General features: G+C 39.4%; 1 protein-coding gene across 1 annotated transcript in view; it reads left to right on the top strand.

Annotated features, from left to right (window-relative positions):
• Nucleotides 1-18425, top strand: part of CUBN (cubilin) — a 143555-nt gene that overhangs the window by 16561 nt on the left and 108569 nt on the right. The window contains exons 14-23 of the mRNA XM_085309431.1: nt 608-842; nt 2214-2395; nt 2586-2748; nt 2950-3140; nt 6229-6385; nt 7007-7185; nt 7707-7869; nt 8107-8323; nt 9371-9501; nt 17476-17662. Coding sequence (XP_085165557.1) covers nt 608-842; nt 2214-2395; nt 2586-2748; nt 2950-3140; nt 6229-6385; nt 7007-7185; nt 7707-7869; nt 8107-8323; nt 9371-9501; nt 17476-17662 — 1805 coding nt within the window. The remainder of the gene's footprint in view (nt 1-607; nt 843-2213; nt 2396-2585; nt 2749-2949; nt 3141-6228; nt 6386-7006; nt 7186-7706; nt 7870-8106; nt 8324-9370; nt 9502-17475; nt 17663-18425) is intronic.

The raw sequence follows: 18425 nt of genomic DNA on the forward strand, positions 1-18425 counted from the left end.
ATAAACTGCTGGTGGTTTACACAGCATTATATGCATGTGATGGATCCTCTGCTTTAAGTCTGAGAGCCATCAGGGTCTTCAGCAGAGCTGTATTTAAACACATCAGTGGGGGATCTGAACTCATGTAAAGCTGTGTATGCCACTATTTGTCTAGAGAATTCTGTTCACAGAATTGATATGCACAAAAACATTTCATTTTTAATTCCCACAACAATATTTCAACCACAGAAATGGTGAGAAATTTTAACTATCTCATGTGAGAAAACACCATGGGAAACCAAGAATAAAATATTTTATTCTCTGTTTCAAGCCTTTCACACTGTAGTATATAGCACACACAGGCAAATGGTAATAATTATTAGTTTATAGGAAGAATGTTCTTCCTAGACAAGTCCCCTGTCGAAATTCTTTCCTACTTGCTTGTGTTTTGACCTTTGAAATTCTGTAATATCTTCTTCTATCCTGGATCTTTTCAAGCAATGGCTCCAAAGCTTGTGGATGCTCTCAACTATATGAACAAGTATACCTGCTTCATGCAAAGTTACTGCRTAACGGGTATCTCAGCAGATGGAAAAGACTGGTTTCATATTTTGCCACTTCCTTTTAGATTCTGCATATTAGTTTCCCATTCTTCCAACTGGAGGCAAGTAATGATTGCAACTCCGACTTCCTTCAAATCCATGATGGGGCATCAGCATCAGCACACATGCTGGGGAAATACTGYGGTTCCTCGCCTCCCGCAGAGCTTTCCAGTTCCCACCACTCCCTGTATTTTTGGTTCTATTCAGACCACACCATTACAGCTGGAGGTTTCACTGTTCACTGGGAATCTCGGGATCCTGGTAAGTTTGATGTACTCTCAGGTTATTTAGCACATTCACTCTTACGGAACAAAATGAATGATTTATTTTTCTCATTGGGAAAAATCAGTAGTTGTAGGGCAGTATTTTACTAATGAGTAAGGTTGAAATGTTATGTTATTTTTAAGATGTTAAAAATCCAGCTTTAGGCCTCTGCATGAATAATTTTCTGCTGATATCTTACCTTAGCTTTTAAGGCTGCTTTATGCTTCCCGTGAGGAATCCCCAAAAGTGCATGCATTCCTGGAGATACTGTTCTTTTAATTAATCCTCTTTCCTCCCAGAAGTATCTAGTATTTTGAGCAGGCAAGTTACCTTCTTTTTTTTGCCTTTTACAGTTTACAAGAGGCTCAAGAGGGTACACTATGCTTTCAAACATGATAGTATCAGATTACTTTAAATGATCTGTGAGATTTTTAGTACRATTTACTGTAGTTCAATGCCATAATTCTTGACAGCATCACATATGTGTTTCTCCCAGAAGGSTTGACAGAACATTTCTTGAGACAAACCCCAAATCATCTTGTGCACTATGAAATTCACTTCACGGCACAGTGTTTCTCTAGAAACAAAAATGTGCATGATCTGAGCTCCACCTTGAAGGAACCATAGTGAAAGAAGTACAGAAAACTCAGAGCTGGAACAGTTTCTTAATTTCCACACACTTGGAAGTGCTCTTTTAAAGTTTTTCTTTTTTTTTCTCTTTCAATTGACATTATAAGATGGGTGATTACAGGTTTATGAATGACGATACTGAAAATTGAAAGCAGATYTTCTGAAAGACAAGAAACAGAGAAGGAAAGGTATAGATGTGACTAAACAAGCTATGCCTTAGATATAATACACAAGTCACCCTTAATATTACCCAACTGTTCATGGAGAGAGATTTTCTTTTACTCTAAGTACATAAAATAGCCTTTCCCGCAATTAAAAGTGTGTGTGTATACACATATTTTAAATGAGAAAGGTCTTATGCTAGGGCAAAACATGGAGACTATGTTTRTAAAGTATAGAAATTCTGATTAATTTTGTAAATCTAATCCAAAACACCAGGCATTCCATTTCTAAATTAAATGGTTTTGATCATTCTCCTAATGATATTTCCATTATAACTGTGAAGGAATATTTCTTTTGCTGTGCAGATTAGGAAATATTTGGGGATCTACTTTTATTACCTGAGYTGTAGAATTAATTACAAAATTTAAATAAAGAAGTAACTTGTTTGTTTGATTGTGTTTTCTGAATTTACTCTAGTTCCTGAAGTGGTACCTAATTTTGACACTATAGGACAGTTCAACTTTTGACTTGACGTGCAACATTAAAAACTGTTGTGTGGTATTTCTTTTCTTTTAGAATGTGGTGGTGAACTGACAGGTACTTAYGGCTCGATAAGCTCTCCAGGATACCCAGGTAACTATCCTACTAATAGAGACTGTTTCTGGACCATCTCAACCAGTCCCGGCCTCCTCATCACATTTGCCTTTGGCACGTTAAGCCTAGAACACCATGAAAACTGCAGCTATGACCATCTAGAGGTAAAGCTTCCTTGTGAATTATGACAACACTTTATGGCAATCTTACTGYAGAACAAGATATTTCAAAACTTTTCTCTATGTACAGAAGAGGAATGTTTGAAAATTAAATCCTGGGTCAAATGTTCATTTTTACTTACTTAGCCTAGTCAAGGAGATACTGACGGAGTCACTGATTTATCATTCCATTTAGATTCGAGATGGGCTCCTTCCACAAGACCCAGTCCTCGGTAAATACTGTAGCACRGGGTCTCCCCCCCCACTCCAAACCACTGGCCCGTACGCATGGATTCACTTTCACTCTGATGACTCAGTTACCGATAAAGGCTTCCACATCRTCTATACGACATCACCTGGTAAGTTAAATTCAGCATTAAGCTTTGGACTGTGACATTCCCATAATATAGCCAACAGGACATGAATGGATGTGATAAGCACCCACAATTTAATAATACAGGAACCTCTTTGATTTGCAGCCCTTGTACAGAAGCAGCCTAAGCTGAAAGCCTTATGATACTTGTGAATATCTCAACTAATTTTCTTTTTTCTTAATATAGCAGATACAAATTGTGGAGGAAATTACACAGATAGTGAAGGAGTTATCATGTCCCCTTTCTGGCCTAACCCTTACATTAACAACCGACAGTGTATCTACATTATCAGACAACCAGAGGATGAAAAAATATACCTCAACTTCACCCATATGGAGCTGGAGAGTCACACTGGTTGTTCATCGAATTATATTGAGGTGACTTTTCATAAGCAACTGAGATGAAAGGTTGATTACATATGTGTACAAAACTATGCTGCATAATTTTTGTCTTGCTGCAAGAATAGACATTAATCAAGGAAGTAAATATACCAGTTCAGTAGGGTCCAAAAGGCACAGGGTCTGAAAGAGCAGAACATCAGAAAATCAGTCTAGCATTACACCAGTCCTCAGTCAGCTGTACATGATACTAAACCTTTGGTGAATGCATACCCAATGCAAGCAAAATAYAACTAATTCCTCAGCCACTATGTAGCATTTTCTGGAGTCATGCTGTTATGCTCAAGATCTTGTTAATGGGCAAAAAGGAAGCACAACTTATATATGTGTACATATACATACACACACACACAAKAATTTATTGTTAGAATAATTGAAAAGAGTCTAGGAATCATTATTATCTAGGTCCAATTAATACAGAAAAAGAAAAAAAAATAGAAGTGCAGTCAGAATACTTCTATACAGAAAAAGTAATAGTAAAAATACAGTTAGAATCGTAACGCCCCTCTTAGCCTCTCTCTCTTTTCCTGGAGCTGTGCTCGCCCTTCTGCTGTGGCTCTGGCCCCCGCCGTCAGTCCCTGGGGCTCCTGCAGAGCCCAGCACCAGGAGGCCTCAGCCCCGGCGTCCTTCCCCGGGAGGAATACGGTGTTGATGTTGTCTAGCATCCACCTGAGGGCTTTGTTACGTGTTTGCTAACACGCTTTTTACCCCTCGCTCTTTCTTCACTGGTCTTCAGCTCCGTTTTGCACTTGGATTTAGTGAATACGGTGCCTTTCAGGCGTGCTGGATGCCGCTTCRTTGTTCTCTTTGCTCCCCCTAAAACCAGCCCCGTGCAGCTCGCGCTCTGCACTTCCTCACCTGGCGCCGGGCGAGCTACGTGGGGCTCCCGGCCGGGGGGGGACGACGACATGGGTGGCTGTGGGTCTCAGTGCAGAGCCCGTGCCCCTCCGCTACAGCCCCACAGCCGCTCTGCCCCGCACGTGCCCCGGGCCCCTCTGGCCGCGCCGCTTCGTGCCGCGTTCTGCACAGAGTAGCCGCCGGCTGCAGAACTGTGGTTGCCCCACACGCAGATAAGCAGGAGTCAAACAGGAGCCTTAGACACCTGGGCAATTAGAGGAATTGCTACCGCAGCTAAAGCAAGTAAAGAAGAGCTGTGGCAGGTCAAGAAAAGTTCAAACAGAGCATGTGTGACCAGCCTCGGTCCCGAGGCCTTGCAAATTCGGTGCAGAGTTTAGGCTTATGGCCTGTTAGTAGCAAGGGCAATACTGCATTGCAGGGCTACGCAGCTACAGTGGTAATGCGGGTTTTGCTTTGCTTTGTTTTTAATCTTTTTTGACCAAACTCGGAATAGGTTCCTGTGAGCTCAGCTTAGTTAATCTGTTTTTAACAGATTTGTTATTGTGTTAACATCGTTCCCTTCCCTCGTCCTCTAATTCAGAGACTTTGGTTGGAATGAAGTGTAATTAATTTCTGCCGTGAGAGGGGAAGTGTGTTTAATGAAAACAGACAGCTTTTGTTTGTCTGGCCTGGTACTCCTCTTGCCTAATTGCTGGCAGAAAAKCAGCTAAATTCACAGCAGCCAGAGAAACAAAACCATTTCTGTTGAATGMAACCAGTGGGTATTAATTCAGCCAGGCGTTTACCTTGCTGTTTGCGGAGCGGCGGGCTCCCCCGCGTTTCTCTCCGCCTGTCTCCCATCCTCCTCCTCCTCCTCTTCCTGCCGGCTCCGTCCAGCGCTGAGMAATCGGGCCGGCGCTTTCGGCCCCGGGAACACGCGGCCCGACCAGAGCCCGGCGCCCTGCCCCAGGACGTGCTGTGACACACGCGCTGCTCCTGCGCTCTGAAGCGTCCTCTCCCTGGGCTTTGCAGCAAAGCCCAACTCAGGAGATAGCCTTTGGCTGCTCGGGTTACTTTAAAAATCACTCCCAGGCAGTTGTTTTGTCACTTCGAGAAGATGCCGCCAAGACCAAGGAGAGCTGAGCAGGGCAGAGGATGTGGTGATGGGGAAACCCTGGCTATTCCTGGCCTTGCGGTGACTTCACTGGAACGGTTGTTTGGGGTTGATTGCATGTATGTGCAACTAAGAGCAGCTCCAGCTGTTGCCAGTTCTACAGCAGAAAAAAGAAAGAGCCATTTTCTTTTCAGGAGAAACTTTGGGAGCATTTGGCTTCCCTGCTGGCATGAGATGGGCACCTYGGAGGGTCTTCAGAGCTCCTCACCCCGCAGTGCCTCGGCCCAGCAGGGCTCTGCCTTGCTTTCGCGATGCGCCTACTCTTACCCCCTGGCTGGGGGTTCAGGGCCAGATGTTAGGCAGTGCAGCTCTCTCTCCCTCCTAGTCCCCTGGATCTTTAGCATCTGGAATCAGCTCCTGGTAAAATTCTCAACACACATTTCTCCTTTGATTAGCGAGTTGGTTACTGTCAGGTGAGTCCAGAGGCAGTGCAGAAGTTACTTTCTGCTGGAAGTGATTCCCTCCTGTAGATTCACTGTCATWATTGGACCTTTCAGATAAAATAAGGAAAAGGTTTCAGTATARCTGTGTTTTTACTGCCTTGGGGCCTCAGAGTCACACCTCCTGTTAGTGAGCTGCGGTATGCGTGTGATGCTCCTTCTGGGGAAATGCCAGTGAAAGATTAGTGGGGACTTCAAGGCCAAAGCAAGGAAATCATACAATCCTGGCAAAAATTTCATAGCTTTTCACCATCCGTGCACCTTACCTGTCCCTTTGAAGCCAAAGACAACACTTTGGAAGCACATGCCCCAAACTGTGCTAAAGCTGTGATTCAGAGAGTTAATGTTCTGTTGCACCCTAATATCTGGGGACAGTGGGGAGAGGGTCTGGTATCACCCAGGCCTTCCTCTGAGGTCTCATAAATGAAGTGTCTGTGCCAATTACTGTAACGACCCTTTGGCCCTCTACTAAATAAGTAGTTACTTTTTTGTTGTTTAGCAGTTCTTGTGAGATATAGTTTCATCCAAATATCACGTCTCACTACTTTGAAGATCTAAGATATTTCTTTGTTTTTGTTTTTAATGAAGAAGGCTGAACAATCTTTTCTTTTTTTAGGTGCGAGATGGTGACAGTGAGATGTCTCCTCTTATTAATAAATTCTGTCATAGTACATTTTTATCTCCAATCACTTCTAACAGCAACAGTCTCTGGATCAAGTTCAAGTCTGATGCTTCTGTGCAAAGGGCTAGTTTCAGGGCTGTTTACCAAGTTGGTAAGAGAAACTGTTGACTTGCCCAGTAAACGATCTGTAACTTGGACACTTTTAGTCATTTCTATGCTATGATATACATACAGTGGATTTACGACAAACTTCAAAAGCAAAAAAGTCAATTTGTTTATTTATTACCATTTTTAGAAATGCTAAGATTGTCTGCTGTAGGCATTTCTACTATATTTGAAAATATATTCACTATTGCTTTCAACAGTAAATCACTTATCACTAACATACCACAGATGATATAACACTGTAACCATAACTCTGTTATAAATCTGTCTACATCTGTTTACATTCATTATTCCTTTCTTTTAGTTCTTATTCACCAACAAACATACTTAGTTCTCTGAAACAAGTGAGTCAAATCCATAAGTTTCCATGGACAGAATTGCCTTGGTCTTCCATCCTCAGATATACATATTTGAGCAACTGTATCAGCAATATGTTCTTTTAAATCCATTCTTAATCCTACCTGGATGACCCATAGTAGATGCTGTGAGACTGTAGGCTTGTGGGAGTGGTTTTCTTCTAACTTTAAAGAGATATTTGGTAGATATCACAGTATTAATCTCTTGAAACCATTCATCACAACTATTGTCTCTTGATGTCTGTTTGCAGCCTGTGGAGGCTCCCTGTCTGGAGCAGGTACCATTCGTTCACCTTATTACCCCAGAAGGTCCTCTTACCTGAAGATCTGTGAGTGGATCATCTCCCAGCCAGATGGCAAAATGGTGATTCTTAACTTCATCGACTTTGACATTCGAAATACAACCACTTGTGATTCGGACTACGTTGAGGTAAAAAAACAATACACATATACTATGATTTACTCAGATCGATTCATATCTATACTCTCCTTCTCATGCTCATCTCAACCAAATCAGAATTGCAAATTCATGCAGAGTTTGACAGATAAGCATCTGCTTTACAGCACTTATAACACCTTTCCCWGCTTCACCAGAAGAGCTCACACCTTTTTTTTGTTCTCCAAAGATAGTATCATCATTTTGATAAATAGAGAAGTCAGTGTTGAGTATCAGATGTCTTTGAACAGACAGGCCTGATTTTGGAGATCTGTGTGCTGCTACTGTTGAAGGTGTAGGATCTCAGCTTTTCTCCATCTGAATGCCCTTCGGCTGGGACAGCCCTTCTCTGGCAGTCGTGAGGCTGCATTGTATGTGCCTGTGGTACAAACCATGCTGAACTGAGCGTAGGGTTTGACTTGCTAAGGCCCTCTTTTATATCGCTCTTGTGACTTCATTTATGCTTACTACTTTAATACAATAGATGGGATTTTTTTGTATATACTGTTCTTTAGGTCAGAGATGGCAACAGTGCAGACTCTCCTCTTCTGGGGAAATACTGTGGTACAGCCATACCATCTCGAGTACAGTCTACACGGAACTATCTCTATGTCAGATTCAGAGCTTCCTCTCTTACCAACCTTGGCTTCAGAGCTGAGTACTGGCCATTAGATATAGGTAARGATTTTGTGTGCATGTGTGACTTTCCAAGTTTTTTTTATTTGCTGAAATCACTGGCTGATCAAGTTTTACAAAGGTATAATGGAAGATAAATTCTGAAAGAGTTACTGTGTAGGAACTCTTCATCAAAGGAAAAAAAACCTACAAAATTTCAGAAAGAAACGTAACTGATTTTATAAGTGTCTTATTTCTGAATAAATATTTCCTTTAACCTGATGTTTTAAATCTCTGCAGCATGTGGCGAGGCTCTCACTGGACCAGAAGGAACTATTACAAGCCCTGGTCATCCAGATGTCTACCCACATGGTATTAACTGTACCTGGACTATCAACATTCAGCCRGGCTACCTTATCCGCCTGACGTTCACTTCATTTAACTTGGCATTCGATTATAGTTGCAGCAAGGATTATCTTGAAATATATGACAACACCACTGTGCAAAAATTGGGAAGGTGAATATGTCCACTAGCCTACATAGCTGATTGATTGTAAAGTGTGCACTGTTCTGTAGATCTCTCCATCCAATTTGCTTTGTTAATTTTTGTATATAAATTAATTTCTTTGTGTTACTGAAATAATAGCAGCAATGCTATTGTTTAGCCTTATAAAGGAAACTTCTTTCTTTGACCATGGATTGAGAACCACATTTAGTAAATATTATATCGGGAGAAAATAACTTTTGTCAAAAGGACAGCTTTTTTTAAGGACAGGTTTCAATAGCTGCCATTGTCCAATGCCTTTTGCATTTTCAYTTTTTAAATAAGTTAAAAACATTTATAGGTCTGTGCCTAGGAAAAGACATGATTTGAAACACTTGTGGAAGTGAAGGAAAGATCACTGGGAAGATTATAGACTTGAATTTCAGTAAAAACTAAATTGAAGTCTTTGTCTTAAAAGGCTGTTTTTCATTTTCTCCTGATACGTGATTTTATATTAGGGAAGAAAAGGCTGAACAATCTTTTCTTTCTTTYCTCCCTCACCAAATAGGGTATCCACAGGGGTTTCTCAACATCCTAGAACTCAAGAACATTTAAACTACTTGGGCTCACAGTGTCTAGCTGGAGCTGCAGCTGCAGACTGTAAAGCATTTGGCTAACAAGCCAGTATTTTGGAAAATAAGAAGCAAATGGCTGTCATGCTATAATGGAGAGTATTTTGCAATTTTAGTCTTTTGCCAGCCACTCTGACTCCTGCTTAAAAGCGGAATACATTGTAGATACAGCATGGAATATTTGCGTTAGAAAATTTCAATAGGAATTTGACTACTCAATGCACAGCTTCTCCTCTGACTTTGGCATGCAAGATACATGTATATCCTTGTATACGCAGTGTAGTATTTAGTCCCATGATACAGGGTCTATGGCTGGGGTCTGTACCACCTAAAGAAGGCATTTGTGTATRTGCAGCTCTTCAAACCTCTCAGGAAAGCTGAATCTTCTTCCAATAAAACAGATGCTTCATGAAGCATTGCCTAAGTTTGGGGCATTTTTTTGCTGCAGGTACTGTGGAAGATCAATTCCACCATCACTCACTAGTGGTGGCAACATGATGACGCTGTACTTTGTGGCTGATCACAGCATTGCCTCTGAGGGCTTCTCAGCTAATTATATCTCTCTGAATGCATCAAAAGGTAATATGTCAGTATGTTCATTATGCAAATTGAATGTTTGGCTGTCACTGTGAATAAGCATTATAAGAAAAAGAAACAATATTTTCTGTGTTAGCAGGAGACTGCTTAGTGCCTCTTCTACCCCTTCTTAATTATATCTACTTGATTCACAAGCCTTTTTCTGCCTGGGAAATCTGACCAAAGCAGAAAACAATTTCTGTAAGCAACACTACTGCTTTCTTTCAAAAGCTAGAAGAGTTGAATGGCAGAACTGCATGAAGTATTTAGGAAAGGTGTTTCCTGAATTTGCTTTGCCCRTTCTGAGCTGAGTATGTGTGATCTAGGAAGTGAAACAATCCTGAACAACTTACTGTAAACATGAGTTTAGTTGCAGTATTGGTGATGGTCAAAAAAAGTTCACATAGGGTGAAATTTAAAAAAGCAGTAGAATAACCTGAAACCACCAATCATTTTTTTAAAATTAAGACTGCATGAAACTTTTCTGACTCCAGCAGAGTTCAAGCTTCCTGTTATGCCTGTTATGTTTGTTCCTTAAGAATCTCCTTTCAAGAGGTGATTGAATGTGTCAGTAGGAGAACAACTGCTGAGGGGAAGAATGACCGTTCATTCCCTCAGATCTCTTAACCAGAGAAAAACTGAGCAATTACTCAGAATTCTGATTRATTTGAAGGTTCTCCAGGGCAGGCCCATCTGTCTTTTCAGACTCTGCTGAACTCATCAAACCTTTCCCAGTGTTTGCACATCTCTCCACCATTGAGACATCTGTTAGCACTGGCTGAGCTGCATTTGAACCAGCAGCATTTTGGTGAAAGTCTATACTTTCACCATAGACCCAACAGACATGGGTCTGCTATGATCTCTTCACTGCTAAACCATCCGCAGTAGAAGAGGCCTCCCATGGACAGAGGACAGRTTCCACCTAGCAAAATTCAACCACAGAAGAGAGGGTATTGGACAATGAAAAAAAAGTACAAATGAGAATACATCTGTACCTGGATTATCGTTTATCAACCACTAAGCAATTTCTAGCTGGTTTGTTTTGTGTGTGTATTGGCAGGCTACAATGACTTTATTAGGTGAATAACAGAAATTCATGGTATTTCTCTATACAGCTATAGATTGCCACTGGCTACTCATTTTTTTGCTCTTAGTATCTTTAGGTATTTTATTTTTCCTACTTTCTAAATTTCTCCAGCTTATCTAAAAACAGAAAAAWTTTTACTTTCTATTTTGTGAAAAATAACTACTTTTCTAGTGTCAGCCTGGACAGTTTGGCTGTTATTTCATCTCTCAGGCATGTGTGTAGGCGAGACCAGTACAGATTTTGCCACTGTGTTTTTATTCACCACCAGATAACTTATAAATGCAAATAATCCTTTTTCTCAGCTGTCTTCATTCACACTTGTGTTATCTGGCATGAAACCAGAAAGTCAGTAAATGCAATTAAGATTTATTGAAACATAGTCCAAGGAGGAACCTTCTCTTTGTTAGAAAATAAGAGCCCAAAAATAAATTCTACTCTTAAAAATCTTTCCAAGAAAGGCTGTAGTTTGAAAACTCTGAGTTCTTGCTAATAAGAAATTGTGAAATTATCACCCTTGAAAAGAAGATATTGTGTTAATCTGTTTTTGCAGGTGCCAGCCACAGCTTCTGTAAAGGTGATTTTGCTGCCTGTTAATGTGATATTTTGTCCTTTGCCTTACCTTACATTAATATTTCTTGGGTAAAGGTCATTCCTTYCTAGCAATTCCTGTAGCAGCTCTTCTCACAGTTTAGCTAAAGACCAACAAGTTCTATGCTCAGCATTAACCTGTATTCTGTCTCTGTGCAACTCTGTCGGCTTCTCTGGTTTTGTTAGTTATCTCACAATATTTTCTGCTCAGCTTCATTACTCTGCCTCCTCTCTTCCACATCCTCCTCCTTCGCTACTGCCAGAGACTGGCTTTTCTCATCTTCCATCCAAAGCACTGCCATAGGCATCATGCAAGGTTTTAACTATATCAAAGGCATCCCTGAAGTGATTTCAAAGTATGCTTTAAAAATACAAGGCTGTCTTCTCTTCAATATTTTTAATAGCTACATATAAACTACGTAAAGTGTTTATATAAAACAACAACTACATAACTTCTACCTCCAAACTTTAAACAACAGATACAATTTTGGAGCTAATATGTCTCTTTCCCCATAAGCAATATACATATCTTTACTATTCTTCAGCTAAGCTGGAACTATACATAAAAATATTACAAAAGAGCTAACTCTCAATTTATTCTCACTCAGACTCAGAACTATGGTATCTAGAATAAATGTGTGGTTTTTTCACATCAACCACTACGGTATGGTAAAGTAGCAGTAATTACTGAAACTGAAAATAATAACCTTACAGAACAGTTGAAACTAAAATCCTTTTTCTTTACAGAGATTTGTTTCTTTTTGTCCCAGCATCATAGTACTACAAAATTGTCATAAATACTGGTTTGCTAAGATTCAGTTTTGATTAAGAATAAAGTGTTTCAAAGCTGCGATGGCCTGAGAGAAGAAGAACATTTGTATGTGGACTTTGCTGTAAGAAGCAACTTCCCACTCCTCTGAAATCATATCAAATTTGGKCTTCCCACTGTGAAATTTCTAAGCTTGATATTCATTTTATATATATACAGTTACGCTAAGGTGGCAAATTGCTGAACATAATCATATCTGAGAGATTTAGCGAAGCTATGGCTTTTTTTCGTTACATCTGCTGCCTATTTTCATTTTCTGCTAAGAAAAACACGATTCTAATAATGTTTCTTGTGCAGTAAGAATCCTTCATATTTTGAGCTATGTTTTCTTAGCCAKCTACAGTGTAACCAGTATCAGAACTGCTCAAAGCTGTTCTGGTTCTTATTAGATGTTTCAATAGGCCTTTGCCTGGAGTTATTTTACAGAGAATGAGCTATTGAGAAGATGGACGGTATTATCWCAAAAAAGAGAGTAAGCAGGAGTAAAAAAGAAATGCCTTCATGTAAAATTAAGCCACTTTTCTTAATACATACATTTTAGCAAACAATTTTTGTGTTAGTACTGTTTATCTCTGATATATTTATAAGTTGAAGAGTGGCCTGAAAATAATAGCAAGGCTATAGTCCTTGGTCAAAAAAAGTAAATTGAAAGCCGGGGGATACAGCCATGGCAATGGTCCACAAGGCACAAAATTATTTTAGCAGTCTGCCAGCTAGTAGCTGTGAATAGCTCAAATGGCAGGAATATGAATGGAAATCATCCAAATACATCCACAYGATACTCAGTTGTTTAAAATGTATATTGCTCACTTAAGCTGTGTATACTTGGGATGCAAACCAACCGTATTTCCTGGCGGTCTTTCTATCTTTTGAGGAGAAAGTCACCTRGAAACCAAGCTGTTGTTTGCATTTAATTCCTAGGGTTCAGGGCTAGACCAATGCCAGATTGCTGAATGACACACCAGATATATAAGTACTGTGATAGGTTTGGGGGCTTTCTTTTGCCCATCTTGACTGACTGAACCACAAAGATCCCGTGTGAAATCATTGGCAAACCTTTGACAGGGCTCAGTCTTGACTGGAAGTGCTGCTCACCATCTTGAAAGATTGAGGCCACGCTTCTTCAACAGGAATAGGGCTACAGTCAGTATATGTATTTTGTTGTCCTTCATTACTTTACAAATATTTGGGAATTTATTTTTTGCTTAAAAAAAAWTTCATTAAAAAGGCTACATTTTATCCCTTCTGCTAAGGATARTCATCCTTAATGAGGCTTTTAGCAGACTGTATTCCTGATGAAATTTTTATTCCTAGTCTTTCTCTAGCTTTGATGAAATTCAACATTTATCATTTTTATCATCTTAAATTGTGAATAACATGATTAATATAGAGGAGTAACTTGGTTATAGGTAGCTCAGTTTTGTGATGTATTTTAACTGACAATGACTGACTGGAGAAGTCAGAATTTGAGAAAGATAAAGGAAAAAAAAAAAAAAAAAGCATGTGTGAATCCATGGACTTAAAGAACGGTCCCCGAGTGTAGATGAAGACAATATTTAGTTGTGCACATCTTCCTTTTCGATAGCTAAGTACAAGCTGTAGCTAGTATTTCTAAGGAGTCTGAGTCTGAAACGCTCTACAAAGGACCTTTGTGTGCCTTGGTAAAATTTAAGCCTGTCAGTGTCCACCAGCAGTAGCAACAGAAGGCCCTGAAGTGCAGATGTGCTTTTCCATTGCCTGTGGAGAGGGTCATGCTTCATGTGATAGTTTCTTCTTTTTTTTCTAAACAGGCCTAATGTTACATAAAGAGCCAATTGTTATGGATCTGAGTTTTCCTTTGGCAAAGTAAGGTCAAAAGAAAACTGCCATTTTACATATGACACTATTGACATATGACACTTCTCTTATTTTTGATTATTTAGAATTGTGGCAACCAATGAATATCTCTTTATGGGGATAAAGTATTGAAGGAATTTTCTGTGCTATGCATGACTGCATGAGTGAGTGGTACAAAAGCTGGCATTTTTCTCCACTGTTGGCTATATTACAGTAGGTTACTGCCTTTTATGGCCTTTCTTTTTTCAGAAGAGAAAACACATTCAGTACTATAATCAGAAAGCGGAGTGAACAGCTAAAAAGCCTCACACACAGGCAAAGCATGATGTGTGAATGTTCCAGACAATTTCTACCTTCTTTTCATGAAGTGTCTTCAAAATAAACTGAATTAGTTTTTTTCCAGGCATATAACAATCATTTTATGGAGTTAGACYGTATTTTGAGCTTTGGCAAAGGATCCAGAGTTCTTTTTCTTTGTAGCAGCTTTGCTAATACTTCGCTCTGAAGGAACTATCCTTGCACAAGCACATCCCCATATAGCCAAGCCTCAATGCAGTGTTAGTGAGCTAGTGCAAAAGAAGAATGCCAGCTTTTCTGCTAAATGTAGAATATCATGAATTAATCCAATTGCCGGAACCGAGCAGCCTTGGATGTGTTTATGCTTTTCCTAATCATTTTGGCAGGGTATGCTCAGTCTACAACTGGATTTATTTCACTGTAGCCAGAGGTCTGACATTGCTGACAGTCATTTTTCCACCTGCTGTATTTCTCCTCTTAGTTCGTGAAGATGATTATTATGCAAAGTGTGGAGCAGTACACAGCATCCAGTTTAAACAGCACACTTTGGATTTGAGTTTTTGTATGGATTACTGCCAAGAAAGCAAACTTTGGTGAGGGAGACAACCTGGACAGTTCTGTGGAAATTGTTCTTAAAAGAGCTGATAAAAATAAATTGGCCTTCATGTTGCTATTTGTACCCTAAGGGCCCTTATCTAGTTCATCAATTTTAATATTCTCCAGGCTTAAGGCTAATCTTAATGTTCTCAGCCTCTGTRTGAATAAGAAAGCAGTATTACTACCCTTCCTTGTATTAAATGCTCATGAGTCAGGCACCCACCCTTCAAAAGTCAGGAGGTAATCATAAGTTAAAATTAGTAAACTAATAAACATATATACACATTTTCATTTTAATTTTTAATTGCTTTCTGTGTGATGAGCCTTTAGGATAAATTTGGGTCACATTTCTAAGTCATAGTTCTAATCCTATATGCAGGGTTCTCAAGCAATCATATCACTTCAGGATCTGAATTTTGATGATAAACTCTACATATAATGAAACAGGATGGGAGTTGGTAGCACAGCAARGGCATAGTAAGGATTTCTAATGCAGTGAAAGGTTTTTAAGGTGCCCATGAATGGTATGMTTGTTATATGCATACATTTGAGCATATTTATCAGATAGCATTCCAATGACTGAAATAATAGACAAAGAAATTAATGGATCATGATTTTAGGTAAAGTTATTCCTGAAAACTTTTGATTTGTTCATTAACAARGTACTGTCCATAGCAGAAGACTGTTGTCCTGTTTCTGTGTCATGTTTCTGTGTCCTCCTTGTGATGAATTAGGATCATGAGTCTGGTATCTAGCTTGGGGGGGCATATCTCACAGAAAAATTTTCTRACAAAAGACAAGATCTTTCAGGTGACAAAGAATGACAAAAAAAAAAGATTATTTTCTTCAGAAATCACCCCCTTTTTACCCTTTATCTTTGACACTAGTAAAACCATGTTAGTAGTTAAACTCAGAATACGTAGGGAACAGTCATGCAAACGACCAGCCTTATATTTGGAGGGACTAAGCTGTGATTTCATCGTTTCCCCCTAAATTATTATGCATATTAAAGTATTATGCATGAATATTATTAMACTGCAGCTGTGGGATGTTAGAGAATAGGTTTCAGAGATCTGCATGAGCCAGTTTAATTAAGTYTGAAGTTAAGCATAGTATTCTGCTCACTCTCTCAATCATACTTTCTAAGTAGTGCAACTCTGCTTATTTGTTAGAAAGTCTTTAAGAAATCTACATTCATTTCTTATTTTTGCAACCCGCCAGATCTGATATAAGGGAACTGAGGACCAGAATGAACCRCCAGAGTCATCAAGTCCAGCCCACATCTTTATCCCTTTTTGTTTTTCTTTTTTTTTTATTTTGTTTCTTTTTGCAAAGACCTTTATCTTTTTTTWAATCAAATTAATTAAACAATATCTTAAAAATAGGTGTTTCTTTTCCCCTTTTTGCTTCTTTTAGGTAGGTTGGAAGATTGCTCTAGAATTTTACTTCCTAAAACTTTCTCCTAATGTCATTATATCTGTATTCATGGACAGTTTCTAAGTTTTGGAGCTTGTACTGTAATTAGAGAGTGCTCTAGTTTTATTGTCCTTCATGCTTCATGGTGTTTATCTCTGTCTCCTCTTCCTTCCTTCCTGCTTCCTGTGTAAGGGTAGCTCTATTCCCTCCTGTCCTTCATTTGCTAAACTAAACAAGCCAGCCTCTTTTAATCTCTCTTGCATGGTGATCTCCTAATTCCCCACCATTTCTACAGCCTCTCTCAGTACTTGTGCTAATYTGATTTCCAGAATATCAGTAACCAGTGTTATGCACATTTTCCAGGTGATATGCCACCATTACTTTGTACAGTGACATCAAAATTCTCTGTTTCTAATGGAAACATCTCACACGGCTCATATTTCACCTTGCCCTTTTTGCAGCCAGATTACAAAGGATCATTTGGCCTGTGATCAGCTGACACATGAAGATAGTTCTCTCCAAAATAAATCTTGTGTTCAAGTAGCATTTTATAGCAGATATTTTTATTCTGAGTCTGCATGCCTGTGCTTCCAAAAGTGCTTCTTTTTAATTTTTTCTCAGTTTCTGGCTTACTCTACTCTATTTTCTTCTTTCCAGCTCATAATGTCAAAATGCTTTTTTTGGTGGTCACAGGAGAACTGATGTAACTGATTTTAATATAAGACTTGAAGTAGAACAGGGATTATACTGTTTTCCAGCTGATATTGTCCTTTTTATCMCAGAAATCAAGAAAAGAAACCTAGATATAAAATCCTCATCTCCTGGGTYTGATTGTGGGAGATGCCTCAGAAAAACATAGTGTCTCCTTATAGCTAAAGACTGTATTCAGTTTCCACCACTGCTGCTTTGAAGAAATCGGGACTCCTGCCTTTTATGTTGATCAAGACATCCTTTTCAGTTTCCTTTTTCTGCTTACCTGAGTTTTAGGTCACAGTCAACTCAGGTAGCTGCAACTACGCTTACATTGCATATTTATTACAGGCATAGAGTTCTGGTAAAAGCTAGACAAATTGACTCAGAAATAAGAAACTGCAAAATCTGGATTCTGTTTTTGGTATATGGTGATGATACTCAGCTGTAGATGTTCCAGTTGAGTTACAAATCACAGGAGTGCAGGATGTTTGGTCTTCTCTCTGTTGGAAAAATAGGTTTCCTGCCAGTTTCGTATGCATATTAAACTCACTCAGCACCAGCGAACCTCTCTTTGTTTACAACGAATATGCTGAATCTTCAAGTCACCATGTACATGTTTCTTTTCTTTTTAAAGTGTGCTCACACCAGTACAGTAGTGAAACTGGCGTGTTAACATCTCCAAACTATCCCAATAACTACCCTGTCCGGACAGAGTGCACATACAGCATCACCGTGGGAATAAACAAACAAATTGTGCTGCACTTCACTGACTTCACCTTGGAGGGGAATAAACGCTGTACAGAAGATTATGTAGAGATCAGGCAAGCCTAATTATTTCTCTTGTCCTTATTACTGATAATCACAGAAGTTGGCCAAATCCACTTAGGCATGTGCAGAAGCTGTAGTTTTAACTATACCCCTGTGCTGGCAATGTGGGCAAAGGGCTTATTAGAGAACATTTTTAAATGCCATCTTTTCCTCTTGCCATTCTGTTTCTTTGTCCCCTTTCCTACCTGGGAAATTGCAGTGCTCAGAGTGAGCACATTTTCTGTAGACAAAATGCCTTCCTACACCCTGGCTCTGACTGTGTTCCTTAGCACAGGCACAAAGAGTTTGATTGCTCACTTTGTGACGTATTCTGTGTATTTTATGTCAATAGGCTTTAAACAGCAGCTCTTCTGTGATGCAGCACTAGGAACACATGCATAATCTGTGATATTTGGCTGTGCTGGCATCATCATTAAATTTAGGAAATTGGCATAGTGATTTGTAGTAAATTTTACCGGACAAAGACAAATACAAGGGGTAGAAAACAGTATTTGCGGGAAGATGCTTACAATATACCTGTGCCAACTACATCTCCTTTCTGTGGCGTGTTGTTGTATGGGATTTGCACTTTGGAGTGCCATGCACCCGTTTTTCCTCCTTGTGAGCTAGCTCTCCAGGTGAACCACATCTCCAGAACTACTGTGTGGTTTCTCTCTGTGAGTGTATCATGAGTTTCCATGACCTCTCCAAGTATGATGATAAAACATGGTRTGACGTTATCCTGAGCATTGTACCAGATACTCTGTATGGCTTATT

Source organism: Rhea americana, unplaced genomic scaffold (assembly GCF_003343005.1).
Source record: "Rhea americana isolate MKP2758 unplaced genomic scaffold, rheAme1 scaffold_298, whole genome shotgun sequence".
NCBI classification, from domain to species: domain Eukaryota; kingdom Metazoa; phylum Chordata; class Aves; order Rheiformes; family Rheidae; genus Rhea; species Rhea americana.